Source organism: Centruroides sculpturatus, unplaced genomic scaffold (genome assembly GCF_000671375.1).
Source record: "Centruroides sculpturatus isolate CEXI.00-Female unplaced genomic scaffold, Cexi_2.0 scaffold485, whole genome shotgun sequence".
NCBI lineage: Eukaryota > Metazoa > Arthropoda > Arachnida > Scorpiones > Buthidae > Centruroides > Centruroides sculpturatus.
Genome location: NW_019384760.1, coordinates 509,806 through 528,803, shown reverse-complemented (window position 1 = coordinate 528,803; position 18,998 = coordinate 509,806). Strand labels below are relative to the sequence as shown.

Sequence of the window (18,998 nt, the reverse complement as noted above, 5' to 3'; positions counted from 1 at the left end):
AAGATTAAGTGAAAAGGTTTTTGAAATTTATTAATTACTTTTTATGTTTGTCTAAAAACAGTGAAAATTACATACCTCACTTAACAAGCATAATTCATTCCAGAATCTTACTTGTATTGCAAAACACTCATTAAGCAAAACAATTTTTCCCATATTAATTAATGTAAAATTAATGTAAAATTTTACATTAATTAATGTAAAATACGATAATGTGTTCCATGCTGAAAAAAATACTCAAATATTTTATGTACACTACCCTACAATAATGGACTGGACACCTGTCAAGTTCGGTGGTGGTGGTGGTGTTCTTGTTTGGGGGTGTTTTTCATGGTATGGCCTGGGACCTTTGCATGTTGTTCTTGGTAAATTGAACACCTACACGTACATGAACATTTTGGACAATCAGGTTCTTCCTACGCTCTGGCAATTTTATGGAATGGACAAATATTACTTCCAGGATGACAATGCTCCATGTCATGTTGCAGCCTCTGTCAAGCAGTGGTATCAAGGTATGGATGTCAACTGTCTTCCCTGGCCTGCTCAGAGTCCCGACCTAAACCCAATAGAACATTTGTGGGACGAGTTAGAGCGACGCTTATGGACCAAGAAACCATGTCCAAAATCTACAGCTGAGCTGGCAACATTCTTGAAGCAGGAATGGACACCAATGCCCATGTGTATCAAAATCTTGTTGAAAGTATGCCCAGAAGGGTTGCTAGTGTAATTGCAGCATGTGGGGGACCCTCCTCCTATTAAAGCATGTATTCTTTACTTTATGCCATCACATCTTGTTGTCCAGTCCATTATTGTAGGGTATTTTTATAATTAGAACTTATTTTATTTGATAATATCATGATCATTGACTAGCTGAACACATCTTCAAACATTGTATTACAAAGATTATATAAAGTATTTAGATAATTATAATTTTTGGAGCCTTTTATATTTGTTTAGGTCCCATACAAGCTCTTGACAGATTTTGTGGGTCTAAACAAATATTATTATTTCAAAAATTATTATTTTGTGTATAACGTTTATTCATAGAAAATCATACAATATACAAGGTGTGTTTTTTAAGTAAGTATCGTTTTAAAATAGGACCGTTGCAGTGCTACAGTTGGTGTTCTGCAAATATGCACTGAGTACCTACATCTGTTGGCTAGCCACAGATGCAATTATGGAAGCATTCGTTCATTTTACATTTGTTTGTTTGTGTTTAAAATGCCTTAGACATCTGAAAATCCCATCGATTGAGAAGTACTTGCTGTGATTCGTTTTTTTAATACAAAAGACGTGAAAGCAGCTGACATTCAGTGGCAGATTAGTGAGGTGTATGGAAAAACATTTTGAGTGATGGAATGGTAAGAAAATTGGTTAGAGCATTTAAAGATAGCGTTACTAATGCCCATGATGAGGAGCTTAGTGGGCGACTGTCTGTCATTACTGAAGACTTGGTGCAGAAAGTTGTTGAAAAAGTTTGAGAAAACAGACGGTTTACGATTTTGTCATCCAAAACGAAAGGCATGGCAAGCTCAGTAAGGGGATTGTTTTGCTTCATGACAGTGCCTGTCCACATGTGGCTCAACAAACTCGAAATCTTATCACATTATATGGCTGGGAACAACTTTATCACCCTATGTATAGCCCTGATCTAGTGACTAGTGACTACCACTTGTTCCTCCACTTGAAAAAGGCATCTAGGCAGTCAGCACTATGACGACAATGATGACAAAACACCGTGCTGCAGTGGTTGGCAAATCAAGCAGCAGGTGTCTATGAGGATGGAATTCAGAAGCTAGTTGTACGATATGAAAAGTGCCTTCATATTGGAGGAAATTATGTTGAAAAGTAGATTAAAGTACAGGCTTTTATGTAAGAATAAAATTATTTTAAAAAATGCAGTTGTGTTTTTTAATATCAAAACGGTACTTACTTAATTTAAAAAACATGTCTCGTACATTGTTAAGGACACACTCCTTAACAATGTACGAGGCATGTTTTTTAAATTAAGTAAGTACCGTTTTGATCATCATCTTTTCTTCTAGTGGAATGAACCAACCTGAAATGTGAATTTGATTTGCAGAAAACGAAATCACAGATATGTCTGATAAACATGCCAAATGATATGCCAAATCATCCTTGGGATATGTGAAGGCTATAATTAAATATTAGAAATTAATTAATTTGACTAGACATAGGCAGTTATGCTGCCATCTCGTATTAAATTTAATAATTATAAATAATTAATTTTTAATTTAGACATTTCTGGAATTGGTCATTAAATTTAATATAGATGGTAGCATAACTGCCTATGTCTAGTCAAATTACTTAATTTCTAATATTTAATTATAGGTCTTCCCATAGCCCAAGAATTTGGCATATTGTTTGGCATGTTTATTAATTATATAACAGGCTATGGTTGTTGATGTTTATATGTAATATGTGTGAACACAAGTTTGGAAAAATGTGTGATCACGAGCAACACTAAGATGCTAGCAGAACGAGTGCTAAACACAGACTGATGGAGCATGCGCACAACTGGGACATCTCTTCTAGTCACTTGTTATGCAAAACATTACTCATTAAGTGAGTCATTTTTTACAAATTTGTTTTGCTCGTTATGTGAGGTGCTCGTTAAGCAAGGTTCCACTGTATAAAAATGTTTTACAATAAAGTATTTTAAAAATAAGGTCATTATTATGTCCATGTTTTATTTTAAAATTTGTTTAGTAATTAATGCTTATTTCGTAAGTTTTATTTTGTTCTCTGCTTGCTATTTTATGATTTTTATATATTTATCTTTTATCATTTAGTTATTTCATTAAGGTTACATTTTTATTGTACAATTTCTAAAATTAATTCAGTATATAATCTTCTATTAAATAATAAATCTTATTTTGTGTTAAAAAAATGAGAATCTATTATATTTTAAATTTGCTTAATGTTTTTATTTTTTGATATTTTTATGTAATTTTTAAATATTTAAAAAGTTTTGATTTTGTTATTTGTTTTTATTACTAGGTCAAGATTTGGCCTTTTTTTTACTTTAAATATATAATTAGAAAATTGTTATTTATTTATATTTTATTTTAAAATGTTCTTATTTTGCATCTTCACTACACAAAATAATTTTTTTTGTTTTTAATTTTTAAAAATTATAGTTGATTAGTCTTAAAATTTCTATATTTATAAACCAAATAATTGTGAAAATTATTTGGTAATTGATAATTTTGATAAAATATTTTTATGAAAATTAGACTGAAAGATCTTTACATGTTGAAGAGGTAGGGGAGGGTAATATTTTTAAAATAGTTGAATAACTTCTATTTTATGCATAATCATTCATATTAGTAATTTTATGTACATCTGAAGATGGTTTTTAAAGGTAATGGTAGCAATTGTTAGGGATGTAAACAAATAAAAAATGCCTGGAAAGTCCAGCTTTTTTATGTTGCCAGTTTTTTATTTTGTAAATAAAATAAAATATCAATTATTTATAATATGTTAAAATGCTTGAAAAATAATTATTGACATTTAAATATCTTAAGAGGAAATTCTTGGCATAAAAAATGTTAATCTTTTTATAATAAATGATTATCACATAATAAAAATAAAGACATGGTAAAATGCTTATGTTTATAATTCTGTTCAAGGCATTTTAAATAATAATACATTATGTTTAAAAAAATCTATAATGACATTTAGTTATTTTTGTTTTTATTTACACAGGTGGCAGAAGAAATAGTAACTGCAGCATATGAGAGTGGGATCAATTTTTTTGATACAGGAGATATATATGCTGGTGGAAAGTGAGTAAATTTTTTATTTTTTTTTATAAACATATAAGAAGATAGTTGTAAATATGTAATAATCTATATTTACAATTTATAAAGTTCTAACTTGTAAAATTGATTCATATTATAAAACTAGAACTTATGACGTTTTTATTTAGTATGTTTTGTATAATGTAATGACTATATATTCAGTATTAGCATATTATCAATTTATTAAACATTAACAAATTGGTCTTGTTTATTAAATCTAGATATTCCTAACTTCATAATTTACTGTATTTTATGACATATAAGATACAACTTTTGTCTGAAAAGTCTTAAAAAATTGCTGTACATCTTATATGTGAAGAATTTTCCAAACTGCATATACCAGAATTTTAATTATAAAATGTTTTTTGATATAACTGAGCACATACAGTATTCATGTATGATGTATTAACTATATCTTTTACAGTTAAAACATCATACATGAATGCTATGCTGACCTGCTTTATATTCAACATAAAATACTGACATCTTGCTTTTTATATATTTTTTTGCTCTAGCTAAGCTTTTGCATGTATTAATGTAGAATATTTTAATGGTAAATTTTAATTGTAATTACTTTTTTTAAACTTCTTTTTTCTCTGATAAAATAAAATTGTGCATTCTAATTTTAACCAGAATACAATAAAAATACATTTTGGACCTATTTTCAAAGGTATTGGATAGCTTAAATACACTAATTACTTTTTGTAACTATTCTGTACTGAAAGGGGGTATTCTTATGCTGTAAAATACAGTAATACAATTTAAATTTAATTGAAACTTGAATAAATATTTGTCTTTAACTATAAAGCCTACAAAGAAAACTAATAACAAAATAATTTTAAAATGGATCAAAAAATCATTTAAATATTTTATTTTTTGGTGATTTTATTACAGAAAATTTTGTCTAGAAACTGTCCTTTTGATATGGAAGTTTCTGACAAACATCTTTATTTCTATGCTAATTAAAAAACCAGTGATTATAAGTAAATATACTATGAATTCTATATAAAGTATTTAGATAATTAAAATTTTTGGAGCCTTTTATATCTGTTTAGGTCTCATACAAGCTCTTGACAGCTTTTATGGGTCTAAACAAATATTATTATTTCAAAAATCGTTATTTTGTGTATAATTAGATAATTATATTGTATATAATTAGATATGTGTATAATTTTAGTATGACTATTCTCTATACATTGATAGATAAAACAGTATGCTTCAATTTATTATAAACAACTGTTTCAAATTTTTTATTAAAATTTATTATAAAATGAATGAGTTATTAATAGTTTCAAAGATAAACAAAACAAATAATTAAATATTGTTAGACTTTTCTGGGCTGTGTTATAGTTAAAAATTAATTTATTATGTAATTTGGAGTATTATGATATGCAATGTTGCAAAATTGATTTCTTCCATTATAACATTTCTTGGAATGTTTAAATAGTATTCACATATTTTTGTGGCTCAAGCAATAGAAAGAAAATTTTAAAATAAAATTGTTAGATAACTTTAAAACCCCTATCAGATATGCAATGGGAAAGTCATATAAAAACCATAAAAGCTTTGAAAGATAGTGTTTCTAAAGTACATAATGCTCTTCTAACTGTAATAGTTTCAAGTACAATCTCTGAAATTTACATAATTTATTTTGTTTTATGATTGGTGATATGGCATAAAATTTTATTTGAAATCAACAAAGTAAGCAAAATTATGCAAAGTCAAATTGTTGGTTGAAGCTACAAAAAGTATTTAAATGATTTTTGAATTGGCCAAAACTTTGAGGCACTTGCTGCACCAACTGAAATTGTATCAAAAATAGGTACTGATCTGATTTTTCCTGAGATTAAAAGGTAACAAAAATGGCATTTTTTTGATTAAAAAGTCTTTACATTAATGCAAAACTTCAAGATTGAATTTTTAAATTATATTGTAGACACTAATTTTTAATTAAATAATTTAAATTGTTTCATAATTGTAGACACTGCTAAAATATTTATAAATGAAAGATTGAAGTTGCTTGATAGTTTTTTCTGAACTAGCAATAATTGTATTTATTGTAGTAGACAACATTATGAATCATTACAAATATGTATTATAATTTTGCATGGATAATTTGTGGTTGCATACAGCCTGTAATGGTATCGTAAATGGTACTATAAATCCAGGGCAGGTGTTGAAAGCAAAATAATTATCAGTATGCAGTTTAATTGCCACTTCAAGCATTAAAATATTACATTTTCTGTTTCATTTTTGTTAACAAATTATTATAGATATACATAAACAACTAAGCTCATATATTCTATAATAATCATATTAATTTCCTGATTACTTGGACAAAATTTATGTTTTGGCGTAATGGCGGTTTTGATGCAAGAATAATTATATCCATATATTCATCACATTACTTGACATTAATATTATTGTCGAATATTATTGTAAAAACAATGTGTAATAAAAAAATGTTCTGTTTTTAGGAAATGCTATTTGCTAATGATTATTTGACACATTTTGCAAACTATAAAATTTTTAATTAACAATTTTAATTTTTTAGAATTGTTAAATTATTAAGACTTAAGATGTTTTATTATATAAAAATAATTTATTCTGTTATTAATCTGCTAGGGTATATGATTTCTACAAGGAGAAAAAAAATCAGTTATTTTTAATTATTAATGTGAGATCTGAATAGCCCCTGTGACTAATTAATAATTTAATTATAAAGTTAAATTTTTAGAGAAAAATATTCTTTCACTTTGGTGAGAAAATAGCTTTTTCTAAACAAGGGAAAACTGATAAAAAGTCACTTCCTGCAACGGAAGTTGAAACATCCTTTTGTTTTACCCTTATCTACTACAAATCTCAGCACCCTGGGAATTGTTAACCTCTCGTTATATCCCCTTTTCCTCTGTTCACATGAGAGCATCCAAAAGGCTGATTGGAGAACAATCGTGAGAAATAGGAAGAATTTTGTATGATTCGGGGAGTATGCCAGATCTCATAGAAGACGAACGTATTCCATATTGGCTCCCTGAGGCCAACGCCCTTAGTTAGGAGTACGCCAGAAGATCTCATAGGAGACGTATTCCATATGATCTCCTGAAGACTGACGCCCATAGTTGTATCCAGCATACTTTAATAATGAGTTTAAGTTAGAGAGAAATAAGAAGGAAAATATATAAAAAGGTGCCAGACAAGACCTACCCAACGAAGGACTGAAGTCCATCATTAAAGAACAGAAGAAGAGAAATATACCTAAAGCTAGTATGATCATAGTAGAAAATTGTGAGCTCTCTGTCTCAAAACATTTAATTTAATTATTCCATTGTATAATTTTTGGTTTTCTGTCTTATTAAATTTTTGTTGTTGTTTGTTAAAAGTATGTCTCTCAAGTGTCTGAATCCAACCTCTTCCCTCTACGAAAGAAACACGTGTTAATCCGCTTCTCTAAATTTGATTAACTGGTGTCGGGAATACTGACGAGGGAATGAGCAATTGTGAAATCCTCTAGTCCTGTTTGAAATTAACATTCAAACTGTAAATGAACTTATTTGTTAAAGCCCTCCGCACTCGATTTTCTTTGAGTAGAAAAACCATCCCTATTCGACAAACAGAGGGCTATTCTAAAGAATAGTTGCCGAATAAGTGATACTATTTATTATAAAATGAATGAGTTATTAATAGTTTCAAAGATAAACAAAACAAATAATTAAATATTGTTAGACTTTTCTGGGCTGTGTTATAGTTAAAAATTAATTTATTATGTAATTTGGAGTATTATGATATGCAATGTTGCAAAATTGATTTCTTCCATTATAACATTTCTTGGAATGTTTAAATAGTATTCACATATTTTTGTGGCTCAAGCAATAGAAAGAAAATTTTAAAATAAAATTGTTAGATAACTTTAAAACCCCTATCAGATATGCAATGGGAAAGTCATATAAAAACCATAAAAGCTTTGAAAGATAGTGTTTCTAAAGTACATAATGCTCTTCTAACTGTAATAGTTTCAAGTACAATCTCTGAAATTTACATAATTTATTTTGTTTTATGATTGGTGATATGGCATAAAATTTTATTTGAAATCAACAAAGTAAGCAAAATTATGCAAAGTCAAATTGTTGGTTGAAGCTACAAAAAGTATTTAAATGATTTTTGAATTGGCCAAAACTTTGAGGCACTTGCTGCACCAACTGAAATTGTATCAAAAATAGGTACTGATCTGATTTTTCCTGAGATTAAAAGGTAACAAAAATGGCATTTTTTTGATTAAAAAGCTCTGGATGAGTCTTTACATTAATGCAAAACTTCAAGATTGAATTTTTAAATTATATTGTAGACACTAATTTTTAATTAAATAATTTAAATTGTTTCATAATTGTAGACACTGCTAAAATATTTATAAATGAAAGATTGAAGTTGCTTGATAGTTTTTTCTGAACTAGCAATAATTGTATTTATTGTAGTAGACAACATTATGAATCATTACAAATATGTATTATAATTTTGCATGGATAATTTGTGGTTGCATACAGCCTGTAATGGTATCGTAAATGGTACTATAAATCCAGGGCAGGTGTTGAAAGCAAAATAATTATCAGTATGCAGTTTAATTGCCACTTCAAGCATTAAAATATTACATTTTCTGTTTCATTTTTGTTAACAAATTATTATAGATATACATAAACAACTAAGCTCATATATTCTATAATAATCATATTAATTTCCTGATTACTTGGACAAAATTTATGTTTTGGCGTAATGGCGGTTTTGATGCAAGAATAATTATATCCATATATTCATCACATTACTTGACATTAATATTATTGTCGAATATTATTGTAAAAACAATGTGTAATAAAAAAATGTTCTGTTTTTAGGAAATGCTATTTGCTAATGATTATTTGACACATTTTGCAAACTATAAAATTTTTAATTAACAATTTTAATTTTTTAGAATTGTTAAATTATTAAGACTTAAGATGTTTTATTATATAAAAATAATTTATTCTGTTATTAATCTGCTAGGGTATATGATTTCTACAAGGAGAAAAAAAATCAGTTATTTTTAATTATTAATGTGAGATCTGAATAGCCCCTGTGACTAATTAATAATTTAATTATAAAGTTAAATTTTTAGAGAAAAATATTCTTTCACTTTGGTGAGAAAATAGCTTTTTCTAAACAAGGGAAAACTGATAAAAAGTCACTTCCTGCAACGGAAGTTGAAACATCCTTTTGTTTTACCCTTATCTACTACAAATCTCAGCACCCTGGGAATTGTTAACCTCTCGTTATATCCCCTTTTCCTCTGTTCACATGAGAGCATCCAAAAGGCTGATTGGAGAACAATCGTGAGAAATAGGAAGAATTTTGTATGATTCGGGGAGTATGCCAGAAGATCTCATAGAAGACGAACGTATTCCATATTGGCTCCCTGAGGCCAACGCCCTTAGTTAGGAGTACGCCAGAAGATCTCATAGGAGACGTATTCCATATGATCTCCTGAAGACTGACGCCCATAGTTGTATCCAGCATACTTTAATAATGAGTTTAAGTTAGAGAGAAATAAGAAGGAAAATATATAAAAAGGTGCCAGACAAGACCTACCCAACGAAGGACTGAAGTCCATCATTAAAGAACAGAAGAAGAGAAATATACCTAAAGCTAGTATGATCATAGTAGAAAATTGTGAGCTCTCTGTCTCAAAACATTTAATTTAATTATTCCATTGTATAATTTTTGGTTTTCTGTCTTATTAAATTTTTGTTGTTGTTTGTTAAAAGTATGTCTCTCAAGTGTCTGAATCCAACCTCTTCCCTCTACGAAAGAAACACGTGTTAATCCGCTTCTCTAAATTTGATTAACTGGTGTCGGGAATACTGACGAGGGAATGAGCAATTGTGAAATCCTCTAGTCCTGTTTGAAATTAACATTCAAACTGTAAATGAACTTATTTGTTAAAGCCCTCCGCACTCGATTTTCTTTGAGTAGAAAAACCATCCCTATTCGACAAACAGAGGGCTATTCTAAAGAATAGTTGCCGAATAAGTGATACTATGATCATAGTTACTCAGTACCCACGGCTAGCCCCTCATATTAATCATTAAAAATCATGTAATGTGTTACAAAAACATAAATTTATTAAATTTGTCCTTAATAATTTTCCCAAATTAATATTAATAAATTGGAAGAAAATTTAATCAAAAATTAACTACAGTATTTTGTTATACAATCAAAATTATTAAAATGAAAATTAAAAAATGATAAACAGTACTATTTAAATTATAATAATTTATAATTTTTTTGCACTTTGTTTTCATTTTTAGTCTAGTTCATTAACACCTGCCTCCAACTGAGGGTGCAAAGAATAACTGTGAGTGGTTCAGAAAGAATTAAAATATTTCAGAAACAAATTTTATCAATATTAAATTATTAATTCTCTCAAATTTATAATTTTACCTAGTACAGCATTTTTAAAGATGCAAAATGTTTTAAAATTTAAATTTGCTAATTGATATTATACCAGTGACTCAGTTCAATCTACTTTATTGTGTTTTGTGATGACTTTATTGTGTTTTGTGATGACTTTCGGATTGAAGAGACATTTACCTATATAATACGTAATACAGCTACCATTTAAAATTCAACAAAGACTTTTTATACATTGCTGTTACAATAAACATTGACATTAAATAACATTAATGTCAAATGATAATAGTGAATTACTGGCAAAAATTTTTCTTGTGTCAAAATGTACAGTACTAGATTGCTATTTGGACTTTAGCTTGGCTAACTATTAATAATTAATATAAAATAATTTTTTCTAAAGATGAGTGGTTAGACTACTATTCTATACTTACATTAATTTAAAAGTTATTGTAATTAATAGTTGAATTTAATTCTAAATAATAATTAACAAAATTGAAATTAACAATGACATTAACTTTTCGCTTTATTTTTTAAATTCTGTAACATAGAAAATTGTTTTACATTACTTAAACTAACATTTGTAGAAAATTGAAAATATTGAACAACTTTCAATCCAAGTGTACATTAATGAAGTCAAAAGCTTAGTACAGTGGAATACACACAAGTATGACTTGTGTGTATTCCACTGTATATTCTCTTCACTAACACACATTTGAAGACATCTCATGCTTATGATATGGTACTCAGACTTAATAGGGAACTGGTTACTGAGAAATCCCTCTGAAATACTGATAAATTCACTGGCCACCCTCATAATTTGATTGCAGGTGCTTGTGATCTAACCCAATCCTGTAAATTTACATAATTGCAATTATGTAAATTAAGTGTAAAAATAAATAAATATGATTTGTTGTTTTTATTTTATGACTAATTTTCTTTGTCCAGAAGTAATAAAAAAATAAACACAGAAAAAATTAAACAGAAAATAATTATAGTGTGAATCAATTTTAATTCGTGGCTGGATTGCAATCAATTTCAAATTTAGTGAATCATCACTAAATTTGAAATTGATTGCAAAATTTTAACTTTTTGCATCACTTTTGCCACTAGAAATATAGTTAATTACTTGTAAACATTTCTTTTATGATCATAATGAAAAATTGAAAGGTTTATTAATTTGCCTAATAAGTTTTCTCTGGGTCTCTCACTTGTGCTAAAACCACCCACTGGCAAAGCAGACATGAAAAATTAGTGAAATAATTTTGTATTCCCAGAATTTTAATTTGTAGCATATACAGAAGAAACATTAATTTATCCAGCACATTAAATGTTTTTTTCATTATAATAATAATTTGCATATAATTTCAAAATTATGTGCAAATTATAAAGTCTGTAGAAAAACATACATCTTATTTTTAAAGGATCAATTAAGGAAATTTTGATAAATGATTTTAAAATTTCTTTACTTCTTCAGATCTGAAAAGGAAATAGAAAAACTTTGAAAATATTTATCAACAATTTTATGAAATGATGCCTTCTTATTTTGTTAGATTTTTTAATTAACTTTGATAAAAGTAAAAAGTTGAAGAAAAATGTTGGCTTTTAAGAGATTCATTTTTCCTAATAGAAAATGCTTAATAATAAAATTTCTAATTTGTAGATTTAAAATATAAAATTTATATTTGTTTCTAATTATTACCTATTTTTTTCTCAAAGGCTGTTATTTGAGGGGGAAAAAATGAATGTTTTTGATTTCCTCACCTAGTTTTAAGAAAAAGACAGATAATACATATGGTTCCAAGTTTTGCTTATTATAATGTTTTTAATTACATTCTTAAAAATATTCTAGGGCAGAAATTCTCTTAGGAAAAATTTTAAAGAAAAAAGAGTGGAAGTAAGTAACTACATAAGAATGTAAATATTTTTTCATTCTATAGTTGATAAAATAAAATTTATATTTACACAATTTATCTTTTCTTTTAGACGCTCAAGTTATATAGTTGCTACAAAACTCTTTTGGGGAGGAAAGTAAGAAAATTGTATTCATTAATAAAATATATATTTGTATAAATTATATAGTACTGATAAATCAATTTAAAGGAATAGTTTTTGTTTATGATAAAATAAATTTTTATTATGTTAGATCAGAAACTGAACGGGGGTTTTCAAGGAAACAGATTCTCGAAGGCAAGTTTGGGTAAATGATATTCCACACTCTTTGAAGTTGTCCATTGAAATCACTAGCATGCAAAATTAGATTTTTTAATTATCACTTGCTTTATAGCATGTTTGTTTATTTGCAGCATGTTACAAAGTATTTTTTCTGCTTGAACGAACTTTTAATCAATAAGATAATGTAAATTGCTTTACTCATACACATATACATGCACACATACACAGATATATATTTTTTAATAATTGATTTTATTGATATTTTTATGCCTGAATTTATCTTTTATTTTTGTTTGCCTGTTTTATTTTAAAATTATTAAAGTATTATTTTATCATTTAAGGTATTAACTTTTTATTAGAAATTTCATTATTAAATTGCATATGTTATGAATTAGTCTGGATTGTTATCACGTAGTTTTATTAATTATTGAAGGCATATAAAATAGTAAAGATAAGGTTTATTGTCTTATGTTCTACTTGAAGTAATAAATAATAGAGAAAATACAGTATTACTAAAAAATATGTATTTTTTAATTTTGAATTTTGTCATTAATAAAAATTCTTAAATGAGTTTAATGAATGAAGAATGAACATAGACTTTGAACCAAAATAGATTTTTCTTTTAGAACTGTTCTCAGTCATGTCTGATTTTGATGAGTTTTAAGAGAAAAATTTATGTAGTATTTTTTATATGATTTTGACATGTAGATTTATTCTTTGAGAAAATGGCTGAATAATTTTTGAAGAACCATTTTATATTTTTTATTATAAAATGACATTTATTTTTTTTAGTTTTCCTGTAGTGATGTTTTTACATCGGTTCGACTAGAATTGGCTTTTTAATCAGTGCAGGATACGAAGCACAGATTCGGATAAATTTAATATGTTAGTGAATTAATTTTGCTTTGAGTGTATTCAATACTGTTGTTTTAAATTTATTAGGCCATCTTAACTAGAAATTTGCATGATATATAATAATGCATGAGATTTATATTTTTAAATATGTTAAAATTAATATTTTATTTTATTTTTATAAATTGTTTTTAATTAATGCATATATTGGATTAGGTAAGCACGAGTGTGTTTGAATGTAAAAATATATCTACTTTTTATTATATTTATATATATAAGTAGGGTGTTTTTGAATTTGCACAATGGATGTTTTGGTTTAAATTAAATTCTTGCAATATGTGAAAGTACATAAATGTTACTGTGATGTAAATATATGTATTATTTAATTTTAAAAAAAAATTAGCACTTTTTTAAAATTTCATAATTATCATCAGGTTTAGAAGCTTCTCTTGAACGTTTACAATTACCTTATGTGGACATAGTTTTCGTAAATAAGGCTGATCCAATGTGCCCTATGGAAGGTAAATATTTTTAAAATTAATTTATAATAGTAATAATTGTGTAAGTTTATTATTAGGAAATATAAAAATTTTTAAAGACCATTTTTATAATAATGTGCAACATGTGCTTATTTCATTTTTAAGTAAAAAATAATGTTTTGGTAAAATTTAGCAGATTATTTATCATTTGATAAAATTTATCAAAGTCACTAATTCCCAGGTCTTGTTCTTTATTAGAGCACAGAATTCTTCTATCATTGCTGCTAACCAATGTTGTCTTTCATTTGATTGTACTGCTTCAAACACAGTGATGGTTCTGCAATCTCAGCTATGTTTGTACTTGGTAGCTCATGTAATTGAAATGGTTTTACACTCTTTAAAGTTTCTCTATTTCTCAATTTTGCTTTGTAGTCTTCCTTGTCATTTGTTGCATTTGCACTTGTACTTCAGTTTCTTCATTAGTATAACAAGGATGATTATTTATTTCACTTTTATCCACATCCATTTTCAGTTGTGTTGTTACTGTTAATTCCTTGTCAAAAACATCATCTCTGAAGATTCCAACCTTTCCTCCAACCAAAACTCTGTATCATTTTATATTTTGATCATACTCTACAAAGATTTCTTCCTTGCTCTTTGGGTCTAATTTTTGTCTTCTAGCTTTAAGAACATGTATGAAACATTTGGAGCCAAATACATGCAAATGATCAATGTGGATTCTCTTTCCTGTTAATACTTCAATTGGGGTTCTGTCTGTGACATTGCTTTTTCCTGTCAAATTGATGACATGAACTGCTGTATGTATTGCTTCAGCTCACAAGTTTTTGTCAAGTCCTAATATGACTTCTAACTTTAACACTGCGATGAGTAATAATGGACAGAACACTGTTATATAAAGGTTTTTGTGGATTATTATTTTGTCAAGTCCTCTTGCTTACAGCATGGATCTTGCTAGCTCAACTACTGTTCTATTATCTCTTTCTATTTTTCCATTTTGTTCAGGAGAATTCACTACTGTTGTCTGATGACAGATGCCCTTACAAGTAATTGGACAATTTTTGATTCACAAACTCACATCCTCTATCAGTACGAATAGCTTTCACTGTTTTTCCTGTTTGATTCTCTATATATGCTATGAAGTTATTTACTTGGTCAGGTGCTTCTTCTTTTGCTTTTAGTGTTTTTACAGCTCAAAAATTTGAGAAATCATCTCTGAACAGGATGTAGTATTTGGACCACCTATAGAAGTAATTTCCATTGGTCCTCCAATATCCACATGAATTAATTCTCCTATTTCTTGAGTGCCAGGTTCACTTTTGTTAAAAGGCAACCTGAGCTTTTCCCATCATGCAGCCTTTAGAGATATTATCTTCACATTTATTAGTCACTTCAATTTCCATTCACTTTAATTCATCTTTTACATGTCTTTTTTTCTGATGTGCCAGTCTTTCATGCCACAGTTGCAAGGGGTCAATGGCATTCACTACATGTACTTCTTCCTTTTGGATTACTACTGTCATAAGCATGTGGTACAGTCTTCCAACTTTTAAACCTTTAGCCACAATTTGTCTGTTTCTTTTTAGAAGACATTTTTTATTATCAGACTCTTAAGTGAGTCCTTTCTCAACAAATGTTGTGATAGAGAATAAATTTCTTCCACATTTGGGTATGTGAAGCACTCTTGTTAGATCTACACTTTTATATGCACATCTGCTGAGAGAAAATTTCACAGCTGTGGAACTTTCTCCAATAGCCAGCATCTCAGAAGCATTTCCCACTTTATCACAACAGGAGAGGTGTATTGTTTTTATTATTTGAACCATTCTTTCCTGCTTGTCATATGATCAGTAGCTGCACTATCAGCAATCCATATATCTAGTTTGGATTGCATTTGATTTCTTCCAGTGACCCATGCTTCAGTTTCTTCTTGGTTTACTACACTAACGTTAACTCCTTTTTTCCTTTTTGCAATATGTCCTTTCATTCCACAGGTTCTGCAGATAGTAAAACATTGATTTTGTTTGTGTCCTGGCTTATCACATCCAAAACAAACTATACCAGTGTTGTTGTATAGTTTCCTCTTCCTCTTCCTCTGTTCCTTTTTGAGTTTTTCCAGTTCCCCTTTTTACTGTGTCTGCTGTTACATTATACAGCCTCAGCCTGTCCATTGTCTTTCTCAATCTCTCCCTGTTTAAGCCTGAACTCTTCCAGTTTTAATTGTGCCATCAGAGTCTCAAGATTTCTTCTGTTCTCATCCATAGATTCCCATGTTATCACAAAGTGTTTATATTCTGGGGAAAGGACTGTGATTATTTTGCATACCACTGAATCATCATCTTCAGTTTTGTCAAAGATTCTCAGTTTTTCTCTTATTCCTTCTAATCTAGAAAATATAGATGTTATAGGTTCTCCATCTTCATATTTAAACAAGTGATATTCCTTTAGTGCAATTTCCTTTGACAGATATGACTTTTTCTCATACGTGATAAGTAGTTTGTTCCATATTTCATTTGACATCTTACAATTCCTTATTGCTGAATTGCCTCTCCTGTTACTGTACTGCCTATCACCAACTTGGGTGTTCTAGCTTTTTATGCATTCCAGTTACAACTTCCCAGCAGTCTTTGCTGTCTAGTAATATTTTAACTTGAAACTTCCAGTTTTCCCAGTTATTTTTCATCAGTTTTTCTATACCTATATTCATTGTTTCCATCTCCAAGTATTTAGCAATTAATTTTAAATGAGCTAGAGAAACAAAGAAGCTGACTTAAATGTAGTAATGGCGGCTTTTCACTGAGTCTAGTCTGGCACAACAAAATGGTGACTCAGTTGTTCTTGACGAATCTGATGACTTCTGTGTTGAATCTTTCGTCACAACCACGCTCTGCTATCATGTTAATGTTTTGCCATGTTTCTTATAAATAAAGACACTTTCAGTTTTAATCTAACAACATTTACTTGTAATTTATTAAAACAAAAGGAATACACAGAGACTTGGCTCTGCTTAACATACACCTCTAGTCTCTTAACTCTGGCACCAACTGACCACAGCATCCCCTTGCATTCTCTCTGATTTTTACTTACTAAATTAAATACTCCCAACATCCCTCAATGCTTATTCTTGTGCTTTAAGAATAAGATAAATAACAAAATTAAAAGAAGCATAAATGGCTGTCCTTGTACCTATGTCTATGATAATTTGTGTGTCTTGTTGATGTTAGTACATCTGCAACTTGTTAGATATGAACTCATCCCTCTCTATTGGATAGTTGTTTATCAGTTAGAAGAAAATAGCAAAGAAGAGGGAAAGTTAAACAAAAAGTGAAAATTTCAGAATAGGAATGTTAAAGGTCATTATAAATATGTTCACATAATTGATTGTTTCCTATGGAAGGTGGGTTGGAAAAAATCTAAAAGTTTGTTAGTCTGAAAATGTTCATTACTATGAAGTTATAACAAGATTTCAATGTATATGTTACTGTGAAAGACCAAAATTAGAGAATGTTGATATTCTCTGGTGAATGTCGACATATACATTCAAACAATCACTGGTGTATGTCAACAAGCACAGATAAGCTTTGATGGAAGTCAAAACAACACCCGAGAAGCTGATATCGACAGAAAGGTGACAGTCTGTTGCCAAATCCTTTGTTCTGCTGTGATTGAAATCACGTGGTATCTATTTGTTATACTCTGGAACACTGCTGTTTGTCAGTCTTATGCAAGGTTTGCTGGTGCATGCAACATTTTCTTAAATTTTATTTTTTTATCTGATACCCTAATTTATATTGAATGGATACTGCAGTAAACCAAGAACTTTTTTTTGAAAAGTTATGTGCATTAATTGCAAGTAAACAAGAAGACAATTGTTTTTATTTTTCTCAAGAAAAGTATTCTAAAATACTTTCTGAAGTGATTTCTGCTAAAACTAAGTGCAGCACACCTTTGGATTACAGACGATTAAAACTTTTGACGTTTTAAAAATTAATGATGAAGAAAAATTAATTGTACCATTAAAATCAGGAGAAATGAATATATAGTATTATGTCACCAATGATAAATTGTTCAGTATGCTATCTGAAACTCATAGCAGAACAGGCCATGGAAGAAGTACACGTATGCTTAAAAAATTGCAAATTAAATACAAAAATATTACATATGAAGTTGTAATGTATTTAAATTTATGTAAACAAAGTCAAATGAAATATAGTGTACCTAGAAAAGGTATTGTTTTGAAACCAATAGTCAGTTCAGAGTTAAACTCAAGATGTCAAGTTGATCTGATAGCCCTGCAGTCACACAAAGATGGCGAATATAAGTTCATAATGATGTATCAAGGTCATTTAACGAAATTTGTCCAGCTACTACCTTTGAAAACTAAGACAACTGAAGAAGTAGCATATCACCTTCTTCAAATATTTTTAACATTTGGTGCCTCAGTTATATTGCATTCAGATAATGGTAGGGAATTCTTTAATCAAGTCATATCCAAACTATGCGCTATGTAGAAAGATGTTAAGATAGTTCATGGAAAGACTCGTCATAGTCAAAAACAAGGCTCAGTTGAAAGGGCCAATCGGGACATACAGAATATGTTAACTGCATGGATGAACAATAACGATACAAATAAATGGTCAGATGGTTTGCCCTTTGTACAATTTGCCAAGAACACTACATATCATGAAGGAATATGCCAAAGTCCTTATGAAGCCATGTTTGGCATTAAACCAAAAAGAGGCATAGCATCGTCATCTTTGCCTGACAAATAAATTGCAAATATTGAAACTGAAGAACAGCTCAAAGAAATTGTTAATACTTTTGAAGGAAATTTGAGCAGTGGCCATAATGAATACNTGATATAAAGTTTCTACAGCGGTAGGAAGTGCTTGATCGCCCTTCACTTTGATAGTTACCCATTCATCCATCGATGTCATGTTATTGTTCTTGACTTCATTCAATTAGCCATAACTCATTATGGTCTATAAAATGAAATGGTTTGGATGATTACATTATCATATCAAACACTACCTCTGTGCCAAAATATATCAAAATTGGTGGGGGACATAGATGTATTACTTCTTGTAAGTGATCTACTTTTTTTATGTGATGTACAGTCTTTGCCTCAGGAAGTATCTGTCTCAGTTTATCTGAATTTCTAACTTTTCTTTAATAAAGAAGATATATTTTTTCTTAGCCATAAAAAATATTATAGTTA

General features: G+C 28.8%; 1 protein-coding gene across 3 annotated transcripts in view; it reads left to right on the top strand.

Moving 5' to 3' along the window:
* LOC111628791 (voltage-gated potassium channel subunit beta-2-like) overlaps positions 1-18,998 on the top strand; it is a 93,880-nt gene that overhangs the window by 39,203 nt on the left and 35,679 nt on the right. For all 3 annotated transcript variants that reach the window (XM_023372638.1, XM_023372637.1, XM_023372636.1), the window contains 5 exons: positions 3,730-3,809; positions 12,109-12,153; positions 12,243-12,287; positions 12,403-12,446; positions 13,718-13,804. In XM_023372638.1, coding sequence (XP_023228406.1) covers positions 3,730-3,809; positions 12,109-12,153; positions 12,243-12,287; positions 12,403-12,446; positions 13,718-13,804 — 301 coding nt within the window. The remainder of the gene's footprint in view (positions 1-3,729; positions 3,810-12,108; positions 12,154-12,242; positions 12,288-12,402; positions 12,447-13,717; positions 13,805-18,998) is intronic.